Here is a 16,222-nt window from a genome sequence, read left to right as displayed (position 1 = left end):
CCTAGGTTTCTCTTCTAGGGGGGCCAAACAGAACAAGTCTAATCCCTCTTCCTCACGACTATATATCAGATACTGAAGATCAGAGATGATATCTTCTTATTGTCCTGGCTAAACATCTTCAGTTCTTTCAACTGTTTCTCATTAGGCTAAAACTCATAGCCCTTCATCATTCTGGTTGCCTACCTCTTGAAGGGAGACACTTACTTCATTTAAATTACAGAGTAAAGTACAAACTTTTTTTAAACAATGACAATAAGTCCTAAAAGAGAAAATAAATACACATGGGATATGGTTTTCAATTAAGGGAGAGGTAAAATTTAGGGGAATATGGAGAAGAAAATAAGGGGAAGAAAAAAAGCATTCAGGGAAAATGGAGGAAGGAGGAAGGAGAAAAATTAGAAGATAGAAGAGGAAAAGATAGACTGACAGAAGTGGGGAGAAACTAAACAGCCAAAAGGGCATGAACAAAGTCATATACAAGGGGAAGATAGGAAGAGTAACACAGATGAGAGAGACAGAGAGAGGGGCTGATGAGAGAAAAAATTCAGGGAGAGCAATAGAGTGGAGAAATCCTGAGGTGGAAGAGAAGCAGCAGGCTTAATAAGGGTTCTAAGGCAAGAGTTTAAAAAGTAAACTGCCATGGCACTCTTCAATAGTTCACTTGAACACTGGGTTCTTGAATAAGTGATAATGTATTATGAATTAGTTAATTGGTTAAAGTGATAACTTATTTAGTTCTCCTACTAACAGAGTAGTAACAGTAACTTGCATTGATATAGCATCCCTCACAATAACCCTGTGAGGTAGCTATTGAAAGTACCATTATTTCCATGTTAGAGAAGAGAGAAGAAATAGGAGGCTCACCCACAGTTAAGTAACATGCTCCCTGTCACAGAATTAGTAAGTGTCAGACAGAGTTGGGATTAAAAAAAACAGAATTCCAAGTTCAGAGCTTTGCCTTTACAAAATAACTCATTAAAAGGATGATTTCCTGATTTTTTTGGTGGGATGCTTGAGACAATTCCAGCTGCATGAAATTAAGTAGAAGGCCAGAGGTTCCTTATCTCTAATTTATAGTGTTCAGTGTCTAATAGGGAACTGAGGCTACTAATTCACTATCAGTAGGTCATGAACTTTGTACTTTATTTAGTAGTGATGATTTGTTCTGAATATATTTATTACATGTTAACTATGAGCCCAGCACTATCAATGAGACCCGCTATCTAACTATGGAGACCAAATGTAAAAATAGGTAGCAGTTATACTGGGAAAAGTGGCTAGATTGTTTTATGGGGTCCAAAACCTTTTAACACAAAGTCCTTCTGTGAGGTCTGTATGATACACTGATTCCATTGGTTGGGCTAAGCCATTACCAGGAGAGGAAAGGAATTATAATAATGCTACTGCTAAAATTTATACAGCAGTTTAAGGTCTGTAGAGTGCTTTATATCCATGTTATCATTTAAACCTCACAATTACCCTGTGCTGCACATATTATCCCCATTTTAGAGACTAACAAATTGAGACTCACAGTTGTTATAGTAGTATATAGTAATAGTATATAGGCCACAACACCAATTAAATGTCAGAGAAAATAGGATTTTGAAATCAGGGTCTTCCTTATTCCTCCTCTAGTGATCTAAGGAGGCAAAGGAAAAGTGGGAGTAAGACATAGTGTACATTTCAGAAAGGCTCAGAATGCTTCTATCAACTGCTTCAGAGGTATGCAGGAGCCAGATCTCACTGGCTCATAATTCTCAGTATAAGCATTTACCCCCTTGGAAATTGGCAAACATTACAAATCAGGGTTTGATTTATTGTTTTGTCAGTTGTCTAGATTTAAGAAAGTGATGGAGACAATGCTAATAATGCAGATTAAAGTTTAAAGTGTGTCCTGTTTTCTGAGAGTCCATTGTTTAACATTTACCAGTACATCCCTAACTGCTTGTTATCATTCCTTCATTGGTTTTCATACTGGCAGTGCTTAGTCTTTGGAATGGTATAAAAATGCATGGAATGTGCTGATGGAAAGACTCTGTACCTTCTTACCTGCAACCAAAATTTTCTTTTTTAAAGAGTATGCATATTAGCTTTTCACTAATAGAGACTCCACAATAGAATAAAGTTCTGTTTTCTGACTTGGTTACCAGTCAAGGAAGGTATTGAGTTAATCCTGGGTTCTACAAAGTTATGAAGAATACTAGCTCTGACAAGATCCTTCCAGCCTGGAAAGTTAAGTACTGACCAGAGGGAATATTTATCTGTAAAAATGCCTTTCTTGGACCAGCCTACACAAATTCCAAAAGCTGCTAGTTGAAAGGTGATAATTTTCTGGACCCTAGCTATGTCTATTGTGTCACTGTGTTCCCTGTGGACAAAAATAACTCCTTGAAGACATTTGGAATTTTTTAACTTTCTCTATTTTTTGTTTTGACTCAGAGGCACATGTTTAGGGGTCTTGAATCATCATCATCATTCTCCTCACCAAGTAGCAAATGGTACTAAGGGTCCCCCCCCCAGCTCAAAGTTCTGGAGGCAAAAACGACAAGTCCCTTTGAGAAACAACATACAAGCAAGTGTAAATGAGAGGCTCTCAGAGCGAAAGTACTAGTAGTGGGAGGAACCTCAAAAAAGCTCTAGCAGAAGGTAAGGTTTAAGCTGAGTCTTGAAGGAAGCCAGGGAAGCTCCAAGGTATAGTTGTGAGGAGGGAGAGAAATCTAGGCATTGGTACCAGCCACGAATGGGGGAGTTCTGAGATTATGGTGTGAGTTGAACAGCAAGATCATCATTGCTGAATATTACATGGAGGGAAGTAAAATGAAAGGAATGGTAGAAAGGGAGAGATTGTGAACAACTTTAAAGGTCAGAGGATTTTATATTTGATTCTGGAAGTAACAGGGACTGGAGTTTAAGGGGCTACGGATAGGGGTGACATGATCAAGACTCTTACTTGAATTTTAAGTTTTGATTTTTCAATTACCTTTGCTCTTGGATAAAAAGCACTTTGGCTCATGATCCCTTATTTGTAAATAATCAAGATTTTTTCCAGTTCTAATGTGTTATGAATGAATGAAAAAGCATTTATGTTCTTACCGGGTGCCAGGTTCTTCGCTTACTGCTGGGGATACAAATACAAAAAGGCAGTTCCTGACCTCGGAGTCTACATCCAAGCCACTCCCTCCCGCCCTCCCCTTTCAAAAGCACACGTAGGGTGTGCAGTGGGAAAAGCAAGACTTTTACAGTCACGGCACCAGGGTTTGAATCCGGCTTCTTTCACCCGTGTAACTGAATCCTTTTCCATCTCTCTTTGCCTCAGTTTCTGTAAAATGTACTAGAGGTCTCTCAGGGGCCTTTCCAGCTTCTAATCTCTATAGTTTGGTTACCCGTTTATCTAAGATGCCCCAACAATCACCGGGGCCGGTCCCAAAGGGAACTCTAGTCAAATTCCTTCAACCACCTTGCTAGGGGGCCAAATCTCCCACGTGTCCTCCTCCAGGGTAAAGGGTTGGAAAGGTGGATGGGAGGGAGGAGATGTGGATCCCGAAGAAGGAAGGGGGAGGAAGAGAGGGAGGGGAAATGGGAAAAAGGAGGAGGTGGGAGAGGAAAGAAGAGGAGAGTAGGAGGGGGAGGGGGAAAGGAAGTGGAAAGGGAAAAGGAGGGAGGAAGTAGAAAAAAAAAAAAGGACGAAGGGTATGAGGGAAAAGGGACAAAAGATCTTGCGGGGTAGGCTAAGTGTCACCTTCAGAATTTAGGAAAGCGGGCGAGGCTGCCGAGCCCCCTTCCTTTTACCCTCCCCCGCCGTGCGGACGTGCTGACGATACGCCTGTGGCGTCACAAGGGGCGGGGCGGGTCTGGCTGCTAGGGCTGGCGGCGCGGTGGCAGAATTGGTCAGTCGCTGCCGGGGGCTGGAGCTCAGTGCAAACTCTCTCTCCCTCTGCCTGCCTCCTTCCCACTCTCCCCTCCATTCGCCCCCCACCCCCAGTCTCTCTGTGTCTCTCTGTCTCTCTTTCGGGTCACTTGGCACGTCCGCGGACCCGGCGGCTCGGCGCGTGTGTGCGCGTGTGTCTGTATGTGTGCGCGTGTGTGAGCGAGCGCGCCAGAGGCTGGAGGCCGGCTCGAAGCGCGCAGCTGGGTCTTCCCGGCTTTCTTTTTTTACAAAGCAGGGCGTTTGCAGCGAGCGCTCCCTTTCATTAAGTGGGTGGCTGCGGGTGTGTCGGCCCGAGTAGTCAAGGGTGCTCCCGCCTCCTTTTCGTGGCTCCTTCCATTTTCTTTCTGCGGCTTGGTCCCCACCTATTTTTTTTTTTTTTCCTAAAGGGGAAGCCCGGGGGTGTTGATTATACGTTGACTGTCCGCCCTCGCTTAGCCCCTCAGTGCTTTCTTCTAAGCTTCCCCGCCGCCTCCCTAGGTCGAGCCTCGAGTGCCCCTAGCCTTACTCACCCCATCCCCCGTACCCCCAGGGTGGGATGCTTTGTCCTCTGTTCGGGTCACAGTCGTAGCAGCCACAGCCGCCGCCGCCGCCGCACCTGCAGCAGGTCTCAATATGAATGGGGCGAACGACCCGCACTTCTTTATAAAAGATATTAAGCCTGGGCTGAAAAACTTAAATGTCGTCTTTATTGTCCTGGAGATAGGTAAGTTGGGTCCCCGCCGCAGGATCGACATCCTCTCCTCCCCCTTCAAAGCTGCTGCAACTCCCCAACCCCCCCTCCCATCCCTCTCCTCCTTTCCTATGGGGAGGTGCTTCACGCGTGTCAACCCCCCCACCCCCACGCTAGTTCTTCTCCTTACGCACGTGGCCGCTTCTCCGAGTCCCAGATGTAAACCTGCTCCTGTGTCACTCGTTAGCTTTTCCTTCTTTTCTCTCCCACTTTGTGAAAACCCTCGTGGGGAGGGAAGGGACGACATCTCCTTTGGGGAAGAAAGAAAAAAAAAAACCTTCCCCGCATCCCGAGGGCATGGAGAGGAGCCCTTGCCTAAAGTCTCTTCTTCCTAAAACTAAGATGACCTGAGCCTTTTTTTTTTTTTCTCTACCTCTCTTTTAATGTTTTAAATTTTTCCAGGACGAGTGACCAAAACCAAAGACGGCCACGAAGTCAGATCCTGCAAAGTAGCTGATAAGACGGGAAGCATCACTATTTCTGTGTGGGATGAAATCGGAGGTCTTATCCAGCCTGGGGATATTATTCGATTAACCCGAGGGTAGGTGTGCAGAGAGGAATGTGAACCACTCCCAGTACATACATTCTCCTTAAAGTTTGGTGAACCACTTCCGACCCCATAAAGGTCGGGAAGAAAAATGCACCTTTGCCACTAAAGGTCTCAGTTGGAAGTGATTCAGATTAATAAAAAAGCGATGCAGGATTTTTAAGTTGTAATTCTGGGGGAAGGGAGAGTTAAATTGGGCTTATTAAATAGATTAAAACCCTGTCTTCACTACCTTCTCCTGTAAATGAATAAGATTCAGAACCTGTCTAAATTTTACTGGGAATACATATTTGTTTACCTGGTACCTGGAAGACAACAAACCTGACTTGGGGAATTTAGTTTCTGTTAGCATGTCAAAAGTAGGCTGTTTTCATCATAAATAGCAAATGTGACATTTGTATTTTAGACAGACAGAAATTATGGCCTGTCTTCCATTAATTTTGCTTTTTTTTTTGTTTTGTTTTACTCAAATCTACATTAGGGGGGAGAAGGACCTTGTGAGATAAAGTGGGAAAAAAATAGTAAAGTAGCATAATTTATTATGTTAAACACTAATTATTTAGAATGCAAAGTAAAATTTAGTACATAGGAATTATAAAGCACAAAGACTTAGTTCTAGTATCCACTGGAGCAAATTGATCATCTATTTGGGGATGGGTATGATGGTTTTGTTGATAGAATTTCCAATAAATTAGGAAGTAAGATTTGGAGGTCTTTACAGTGAGACTGTTGTAATATTTTTGTGAGTCATAACTACAAGTAATGGGGAAGTAGGGTGGGGATTGATAGTAGTCATAATAATATAATGTAGTCAGTCATATGTAACTTGATGCTAAGGAACTCACAACACTTAACAGGCATTATCTTAACTATTTTTCTAACATCTCCAGGAAGCAAGCTAAAAGCTTATATCTTCAAAGCAGGAAGTTGAGACAGGAATTATTCTTGGCTGAGTGTTTGACTCATTGACAGTGAATTAAGTGACAATGAGACATATAAGTGATCTTAGTGTAAATCTTTACCTCTTTCTAGATGAAGAATTCATTAAGAAAATTCTTATTTTAGAGGGGATGGTGAAACCTAAATGACATTTATTCATTCATTCATTAATTTTTTTTTTAAACCCTTTACCTTCTGTCTTGGAACCAGTACTGTGTATTGGTTCCAAGGCAGAAGAGTGTTAAGGGCTAGGCAATGGGGGTCAAGTGACTTGCCCAGGGTCACACAGCTGGGAAGTGTCTGAGGTCAGATTTGAACCTAGCACCTCCTGTCTCTGGGCTTGGCTCTCAATCCACTGAGCTACCCAGCTGCCCCCTTAAATGACATTTAGAATGTTAGCATACCTGTGCTTTTAATCAGGATTTAAAGTACTTAGATAATTGTTACTTTTCTTCCAAATTTTTCTCTCAGGTATTAGAAATCTTGACTTTTAAGGAAAGATTCTTTGAGTAGTAATTTTTGATGGCTTTTATTTGGAATTATAGATGTAGAGTTAGAAGGGACTTTAATAATAATTATTTAAAAAATAATAGCTAGCATTTATGTAGTGCTCTTAAGGTTTGCAACATGCCATACAGATATTCTCATTTGATTCTTTAAAACAATTCTTGGAAGAAAGTGCTATTATTTATCCCCATTTTATAGATGAAACTGAGGCAGAGAGGTTTGATCAGTAATCCGGGGTTACACAGTAAGGTTGACTCTGGTCTTCTGATTCCAAAACTATCTTCTATGCCACCTAGCTGTCTTCGATGATGTTAGAGGTCATTGAGTTCAAATATACCTTACCTCAACCAGTTTTACAGATGAAAAATCTGGCCCCAGAAAAATTAGTGACAGAGCCTGGGTCTGAGCCAAGGTACCTCCTACTAACTACATACAGATCTTTCCACTGTACCAGATCCTTGCCTGTTAAGGTAGAACTTTTTTTTTTTTTTGCATAGTAGGTTTCAAAGCAAATAAGTAAGAAATTATCAATTCCCTTATTTTGGAGAAATCAGAAAGTAAGAGAGGTGATATTTTAAAGTCACGTAGAAGAGATAGGCACTCTACCTCAGGTGACCTGACTCTAAATCCATTGTCTTTTACTTTTCTAATTTAAGAGATGAGAGATAAGGAGAAACAAAAATTATTTTCAAATAAGCTACATTGGATATGTGTGGTTTTATTTTTTTAAATAGAGTACATATACATAGGTTTTGGTTTTTTTTTTGTGACAATGGAATTTTTTTCTCCAGAAAACCCTACATAAATGGTATTTTAACTATTCCAATATAAAGTTACTTTTCAGAATAATTGTAACAACAATTTACAACAATTTGCTTTTGCCCTTCCCCCAAATCCAAAACTTTACATCTGCAACTAGAACTACTGAGTATCAGCATAGTGTGTGACTAAGGCAGCACTTTTTATTATTAAAATACTCTGTCAAAGGAAAATTAACAGGCTAGGGATGGAGCTGGAATTCCTTAGCATAAACTGTTAGTATTAACAGATACCACAATGTCAACCATCTGGGTAGAGAAGGAGGTTCACAGACAAAGTCTGGTAAAACAATATTCAACCGAAGGTCAAAACCTAGTGCTATAAATGTTCCAAATGGAAGGAACTGATGTTTTGGTTAGATAATATGACTTTTGCAACTATGTTATAATATAAACTCAGAAAATATCCGTTCCCCCCCCCCCCTCCCTTAAACCCTTTCTGCCTTAATAACAACTCTAAATCAGAAGGGCGGGAGAGAGGATTAAAAGTATCTGAGACCAAATTTGAACCCAAATCCTCCTATTTCAAGTCTGGCACTCTGACCACTGAGCCATCTAACTGCCCCGGTTAATACATTCTTCAGTATATCTTAATGAATGTTCTCATAGAGCAGCGTATAATAAAGCCCAAGGATTTTTTAAAAATATCTTTTTATAGATTTTCCCAAAATTTAAAGTTTGCCCTTCAGATTATGTAATATCACCTGAACTATCTGACACCTGTAAATCCTGCAAAGTGGATAAATCCTAGATAAATTAATTTAAACTAGCCCAATACTTAAATTCAGTGCAGAGAAACATTAATTGAATATACAATTTAGGGCCTTTCAATGCCTTTGTTCAGTTTTTAGATTTAGAATCTGGATTATAGGTTTAATCTAGAAAGGATTTTAGTATCTTGAATTTTATGAAAGAGAATATTGAGCCTACTGTTCGGTTCTTGCTTAGGTTCACATAGGTAGGAAGAGCACTAATTCTCCACTTTTTACCTTTAGTTTTGTTTTTTGTTGTGTCTAGAGCCTAAACTTTTTATGATTGAAAAGCAGTAAATTGTTTTGCCATGGCTGATGTCTTACATCCTATTCTTTATAGGAGATAACCTCATAGATCATACATTGAGGGCTGGAAGGAACCTCGGAGGCCACAACTCTATCCCTCTCATTTGACAAACAAGGATGCTGAGGACCAAAGAGATGGAATTTCTTGCATGACTCCAGAGCCAGTGTTCCTTTTATTGTACCACACTGCCTCTTCTAGTGTAGTTTTTTCACAGCATCTCATGCAAGAAAACATTATGTGCAAGCTAATAATGTCTGATACATTTGCTCTCAAATATATTTATAACTGAATTATACTGCACCTCCAAAACGCTGTTACCACAGTAAATCAGTACTAAATGCTTTAGTACTGTGGTTGGCTCTGGTGATGTATACAATGACAAAAAGGAGATTGTTGACTGCTATAAAGAGGCAGACAACATAGACATGCATAATTTTGGGGAGGATTAGAGAAAGGTATTTGTGACTGGGGAGGTATAGCAAGACCTCATGTAAAAGGTGGTATATTTATCAGGGGCCAGTGTCAGAAAGGGATAATATGTTTGATGAGATTTTATTATTTCACATATACATGTGACATGTTGGAGTCAGGAAGATGAGTTTGAATTCCTAAAAATTTGCTAGATCTGTGACCATGGGCAAGTTACTTAACCTCTTGGACCTCTGTTTTGTTTTCTGCTTTGAAAAGGGGAGAAAACAATAGCACATAATTGATAGGGTTATTGGGAAGATCAGATGAGTTAATGCATGTGAAAACTCATTGCAAAATTTAAAGTGATTTTCATGCTAATTATTATTCTTTAGGTTATTTTGTAAATGGTCAGGAAATAGAAATAATACCCTTGGTGGCTGGATTCCCAGATCTCCTCTTGAAATCCATAGTACTCATTTAGTGTAGTGTTATTTGAATAGAACTAGAATTTTAACTACTGTATCCCATGATATTTCTATGCAAAGAGTCTTTCTACCTGGAGACTCCAATCACTCCTGTCCATTGCTCTCCCAACAAACACAATAAAAGAAAAAAAAGCATACATATAACCACTCGGTTGTAGGAGTTGGTAAGCTCCTGTCCAATCTACAGGTGGTAGTTGTATAGGACTTCCAGAGGTTAGGGTGTCGGTCTGGAGATCGTGTCAGGGCCTAGGACCTCCTGCTAAGTGCCCTATCACCCCATTTCTTTGACTAAGGTTTCTGATCCCAGTGTCTGGTCAGTGGAAGGTAGTCTGCAGCAAGCCCATAACCTGGGGGTTTCTAAGTTTACTGCTCCATCACCAGACTCTTCCCTTCTGAAAAAGTCTGAAATGTATGGCACACATAAATGATTTGGGAGGTTCTTGGGACACAAAGGATGGGCTCCTACATTTGCTTCTTCCTAGCTCAGCAGTTCTGTGAGCATTCTGGGAAGAGGAGGTATATGAGAGAAGGGGATGGACATCGCCCTGGCTAGGAGGGAGCTGGGGTTAGGAGATGGCTTGTTGAGGGGAGCAAAGCAGATGTTGTGTCACTTTCTTCTCATTAATGGTAGCCTTGACTAGCTTTGCCTTTGAGAAGGTGGGAAGTAGCCGGCCCAGGCTGTACCCTGAGTGAGTGGGGGAAGAGGGTTGGAGGAGATGAGGAAAGCCCCTAGCAGTTAGAAGGAAAGGAAGGGGGTTCCTGGAACTATACCCAGCTGGGTTACGTAGATTATTGGTCTCTTTGGAAACCAGTTAACTTGGGTACCTGCCTGTAACTACTTCTGCATGTAGTTTTAAAAAAATGCTTCCTTTTTTGGGGGGGTGCCATTCACATTAAATAACTTAAAATGTTTACTGATTTTAGGTGATGGTAATGTTAATTTGCCAAAATGAATGACTTCTAGTGTCTTTCTACTTCGTGATATGATTATAAACTCTTACATCCTGTCATTTTTAATATATTCTAGTTTCTTTTCTTGGCTTTAAATTAAGAATGCAGATTTCCTGCAGTGAAATAAAATTAGTTTCTCTATTAGAGTGTTAGCTTTAATGTAGAGTAATATTTTAATTGTTATGGGGCTAATGGAAACTTTATAAAACCTTGAAACTTCATATTAAATAACATTTATTTTGGACCTAAGTAAGATAATTTTTTTCTTAAGTCATGCTTTGTTTTAGGGTACCAGGTTGTATTGGTCTACCCACTCATTCAGATTATCCATTAAAGTGAACCTTCCTCCCAACCATGCCAATCTTTTAGTAATTTGATTAAACCCTAATACTAGACCTTTAACTTATGATGTGGAGGGAAAAAATGTTGCCATGTGACTGGTGAGAATTAAATGTGTATGTAGAATTAAGCACAAGAATGCTGATATTAATATCTCCTGGCCGAATTAACAGTATCTTCTGGAAGGGAATGTTCTATTTCAATGTTATCATCCAAAGATTTTCCTTTAGATATAAAAATATTGAAAGATAAGATTATAATTTCTCCTAGTTCTGCTGATCTTTCTAAAGACATGAAATGATATCTTTCTCATAGATTTGTGAATTTTTTTCACTGTTTACTCACTGTCTAGAGTCAAGTCATTTTTAAACCAGATAATATTTTCAGACTGGAAATAAAAGACCAGCTGGTCATATATAGTGAATGAGTCCAGTGGTTGATGGAGGCAACCTAAGTCAGTGGGATGATCAAAGTTCAATGAATTTATAGTTAGAGGACCTGAGTTCAAATTCCTTCCCTGCTACTTACTTCTCCATGTGACTTTGGAAAAGTCAAACCTCAGATCCTCTTCTGTAAAATGGGATGTTTAGATGAGCTGGCTGGTCTTAGAATCCTGCCCAGCTCTTAAGTGATGATCCTCTCATGAACAGTCTTCATGCTCCAATGATGTCTGCATAACATAAGAGAATGAAAGGAAGAGAGGTATCCAGTAAGTTGGATTGATTCTTTGGATAACAGGAGACCTTGGAACCATCCTTTGTGGCAAATTAATTGGAAGACCTGAAATGGAAGAGTTGTTTATTGTGTTGACAGGAATGAATGGGTTGTCAATTAGCATTATTAGAGTGAAGAATTATTTTTGAGATCAGATCATAGATCATTAGAATAATGGGGTAAAGCTCCTAGAATCCTATTCAAGAGGAACATTTTACAATGTTCATAGGCACATACATAATTGATTCTGTTTATCCTCTTCAGATATGCATCCATGTGGAAAGGGTGTCTGACTCTTTATACCGGAAGAGGAGGTGAACTTCAGAAAATTGGGGAGTAAGTATTAAAATATGAAAGTTATGGCGTACTTTATATTTTGTAAAATAAATGGTAGGTATGAAGTACAACTTTTCTGGAAGTATTTTTAATGTTAATTGCTATTAACTTAACTAATTAACTATTGCTGAGTTAATGCTATTTTGACAGCTTAACTGTAACATGGATAATATATTAAATTTTTTCATTTGTATGAATTACATACCTACTAAATTATCTGTTTTTTACATGGTTGGTCTCAGTTATTCCTAGCAAAGAACAATAAGAAACTGCTGCCCTAAAGCTCTCCTCAGAAGGACCATTCCTGTAGGCCTTTGGTACATAGTTTTTCCAAGAATCATAATGGGCATTTACTGATATCAGCTGCTGTCTTCTAAAACACAAAACAAAAACAAAGCATGCAGTAGTAATCTAGGCATAAGTTATAGGCGTAAGTTAAAATTTGATTTTTATTCTGTTCTTGGGTAAATGTGTGCTCATGTTAAAAGGACTGGCAGCACTGAAAAATTGAAGCCCTCTATTTATTCACAGTCTAGGTACGGTGCAGGCAGCCGCAATGCGAGCTTCCATACACTGCCCTGGTAATGATCTCCACCTTGACCTGGAGGGACCATCCTCTCTGGGGGTGTAAAGGTAATCCAGCCTCCATGCTAGCCTAGTCATTGGGATGCATTAATAAAAGTATGGTATATACATTGAGCCAAGTAATTACTCCATTCAGCTTGGTTAGGGCTCAGAAAAAACAAAACCATTTATTGAGGCCATACATGAGATTGTTGGAGATTAATTTGTTGAAAGAAAAGTCACATGTTACAAAAAGTTTTTTTTTTTTTAAATTAAAAATCTATACTGAGGGAGCAGAATAAGCTTTATTCAGAGAAGCTGTCAATAATGATGAAAGGAGAATGACATCAATTCTGTTGAGAAACTGGTAACACTGTGTACTATATAGTCCAAGGGAAAAGGTGGTTTCTATCTGTCTTGTTTGTTAATATGTCTAATGTTGACTGTTACAGGAAGATAAAAGTAAAGGTATGGGACTGATCATCTCAACTGTTTAGGAATAACTAAAATTAATTCTTTTGAGAATGGTTGGAATAAAAGACTCATGTTAAATGTTTAAGCCATTCAATTCTGAAATGACTTCCAATGTGGTGTGTCGCTTTTTGTCAGTTGCAAATAAGTTTTCTTTTTTAAAAATTAGGCTAAGAAAATGATTGGTTGAATAATATCTGTGTATTTAGGTGCTAGTGAGCATGAGTTATGTAATTTGCAGCCTAAATTCTTACTAGCTCTTTATGAATAATATTGTTATTGGGAGGTTAGACAGAGAGGGCAATGTGGTTGGATCCAGATACCTCAATCTACTACTGAAAAGAACTCTTGAGTGTATGCTGTACTAATGTGTGGGTTTGTAGAATCATCTTTTGAACCAAAGAGTGTCACAGGGATGGATGTTTTAATGTCTGATGCTTGATATTGAATAATATGGTTTATTGTAGATATAAAAACACATAACCAAAATACTAAATAACTGAGGAGTGACATTTGCAGGTTGTGCTTAATAAATATTTTAATGTGTTTTGAGTTTCATTGTTGTAAGGGTGGTCTAGGTAGCCTAGCAGGGAAGGAGTGGAGTAGGAATTTGACTTATATTTGACACTTTGATACTAATTGTTGATTTGGAAGCAACCTTACCAGGAATGAGACCTCTTATTTAATTGATTTCCCTATCTAGAAATTTTCCAATTGCCCTTTTTTTCCCCGCTAGGGGCAATCTAACTTTTTGCTTTATTTTCAGATTTTGTATGGTATACTCAGAAGTGCCAAACTTCAGTGAACCTAACCCAGACTATCTTGGACAGCAGAACAAAGTGGTAATTAACTGTTTTTATGAGCAAGTTACTTTTTTGCTATGTACTACAGTTCTATAGGAGAGCAATTTTTAACAACCCTTGTTTTTTGACACTTTTGAAGTGTTTTTAATTATTTCAGAAATTCTCAAATCTTAAAACATTTGAAATGATGTCTTCCATGTACATATATACACAAAAACTTCATGCATATGTATGCATGTATACGTATACATGTCATTTGCCATTCTCAGGGGTGGTGGGAAAGGGCTATCAGGATGTTAAGTAATTGCTTGAATTATAATTTAAAGTAGATTTATGAACTGTGTGAATAATTTAGAAGTACTGGGCACTCACTTAAAGCCTTACACAACATTGTACTTTAACATAAGGCAAATGAGAATGGACAGAAACTAAAAAACATGCATTTCTGTGAGCTTTTGGTACATTTCATGGTCATCTAATTTCTTTGATGCTATTTACTTAAATCTTTTTCTTAACGTTTTCCTTAAGGCACATGGTGAACAAAAAAATAATTCTTCGGCAAGTAATTTGGGTACAGGTACATTTGGGCCAATAGGTAAGTCTTTGTGTGTCTACTACATGTGAGGTTGAAGAATTTGTGAATTTTGTAGAAAGAACTTTATTTGTGAATTTAGCTTTTAGGACAAAGCTACATTACCCAGAAGTATGTAAATAGATTCTTTTGTCACTGAATTTATAAAATTCATTATCCTGGTGATTTCATTTGACATAAACTGGTTCTTTAGCTGGCGTACTTAATTTCATATTTATAACTTTTTCAACCTTAGCTATGGAGTGTTATTCTCCTTTAAAAGTTTATTGGGGGAGGGGACTAAAATTATTATATTCTTAGTCTTAAAAAATAACCCAATAGAATTTTATATTGAGGAATTTGCATCATGTTATTTTGGAAATTAGGTTGGCAAAAATTTTATTTGTCTTAATGATCACAAAAGTAGTTTCTGGGTGATTGCCAAGTTTTTTTTCCTTTTAACTTTTGCATTTTTTCTTAAAACTACAAAATCAAAGTGAATTATTGAGTCTTATCTATTTTGATCATTCAGTAATAGTGTCTTGACTTCTATCATTTCCCATTTTCTGTCTTTATTTTTAGTGTAGGGAGGGCACATTTGTACTTCTCTTTTTCTAAATGTTGATTTCTAATCTTCTTCTTTTCCTCTTGACTACAGCACCAACGACAGTTTTAAAGCTATCCATATATGCTTACTTTAAATGATCAGTTTGGGGGAAAAAAAAGAGGCAGTCACTGAAAATGTGTTTTTCTCATCTAACAGGCTTTTAAGTGTTTGCCCTGCTCTGAATGTGTGTGAGTGAGTGAGTGTATAAGTGTGGTAAAGGGGGATGTCTTCATACAGGTGTCAATGTCAGGATTCTGGAACTGGTGATGAATTGTTACTGTCGTTTTAGGAAATGGTGTACAAACTGGACCTGAATCAGGGCGATTCCCAGTTTCATATAATCATGCCCACTCCTATGCAGGTACTGGGAGAGCCAATGGACGAGGACCTGTAAACCCACAGCTACCAGCAGCAGCTAATGTTCAGCCAGTTGTGACCACAATAAGTAATGGGAGGGACCCCCGGAGAGCCTTTAAAAGATGACCTATGCCAAATGTTCACATACAGCTTGCCTAAACTACATGATGCCCTACTTGAACACTTATTGCACTTTTATTTATGGTTATCTGTGAAAAGTTTTGTCTTTTATTGGTATGTTTTTATGTTTTGGTTTGTTGAGAACAAGTGATTTGTTTTATGATAATGCAATTAAGCTGCTTAAATACCATCCGAAAGAATGGTCTATAAAGGAGGGAAATAGTTTTGGAACAAAAGCAAAAAGCCCCACCCATCAACCACAGGTCACATGGGTGTTAGTTTGGGTCAGCTTTGATAGCCTCTATGAGTCTACTGTATCCTCTGTATAAACTTTGTAAATCTATTTGAGTGACTTAGTGAGAAGGTGTGTCTTTGTTAAATGCAAAAGTTGCCAACTAAAGCAATAAGTTCCAAAAATTGGATAGAAGATAGCAGCAAATGGTTGAATGTCTTGTGACTCCAAGAAAGATTGATTTCTGACATAATTCATGTTACTGCCATTGAGATATTTCCAATGATTGAACAATCTGAGGCTGATCTTTTATTACCTGAAATGGGCTAGCAGAATTATGAAATATAGCATATTAATGACATAGCAGGTAATTTTATTTTTAAAGCTACATTTAATTTATTTTGGGCCAGGCTCTAAAATATTCTTTGGCTTAGTAATGTTAAAGGAAGATTTAAAATTGTCACTTAAATATTCTTTTTTTTTTTTTTCAAAGCAATCCCTTTTAATATGTTTTATAACTTTAAAAAGCCTTTAAGAACATTAGTCTGACTGAGGTATTTAATAAAGTGATGGTAGTAAGTTGTACCCAAATTAGGGGGGGAATTGAACATAATTCAGGTAGAAATCTGCAAATATAATCATAATTTAATAAGATGCTGCTTACAGTCAAAGTACCACTGATTTTATATTAAAAGTACCTGACCTGTATCGAAGTTCCTAGAAACTTATTTGA

The 16,222-nt window shown here is 38.4% G+C and overlaps 1 protein-coding gene across 1 annotated transcript; it reads left to right on the top strand.

The window, feature by feature from the left end:
- The first annotated feature begins 4,186 nt into the window (after positions 1-4,186).
- Positions 4,187-15,495, top strand: NABP1 (nucleic acid binding protein 1). The gene is made up of 6 exons (XM_044666442.1): positions 4,187-4,631; positions 5,061-5,199; positions 11,693-11,764; positions 13,566-13,641; positions 14,131-14,197; positions 15,070-15,495. The coding sequence occupies exons 1-6, from the start codon at positions 4,541-4,543 to the stop codon at positions 15,261-15,263; spliced, it is 639 nt and encodes a 212-aa protein (XP_044522377.1). The 5' UTR covers positions 4,187-4,540; the 3' UTR covers positions 15,264-15,495.
- The last annotated feature ends 727 nt before the right edge of the window (positions 15,496-16,222 follow it).

This window comes from Gracilinanus agilis, chromosome 3 (assembly GCF_016433145.1).
Source record: "Gracilinanus agilis isolate LMUSP501 chromosome 3, AgileGrace, whole genome shotgun sequence".
Lineage (NCBI taxonomy): Eukaryota > Metazoa > Chordata > Mammalia > Didelphimorphia > Didelphidae > Gracilinanus > Gracilinanus agilis.
Note: the sequence above shows the minus strand (reverse complement) of the source record. Positions and strands in the feature narration are given on the sequence as shown.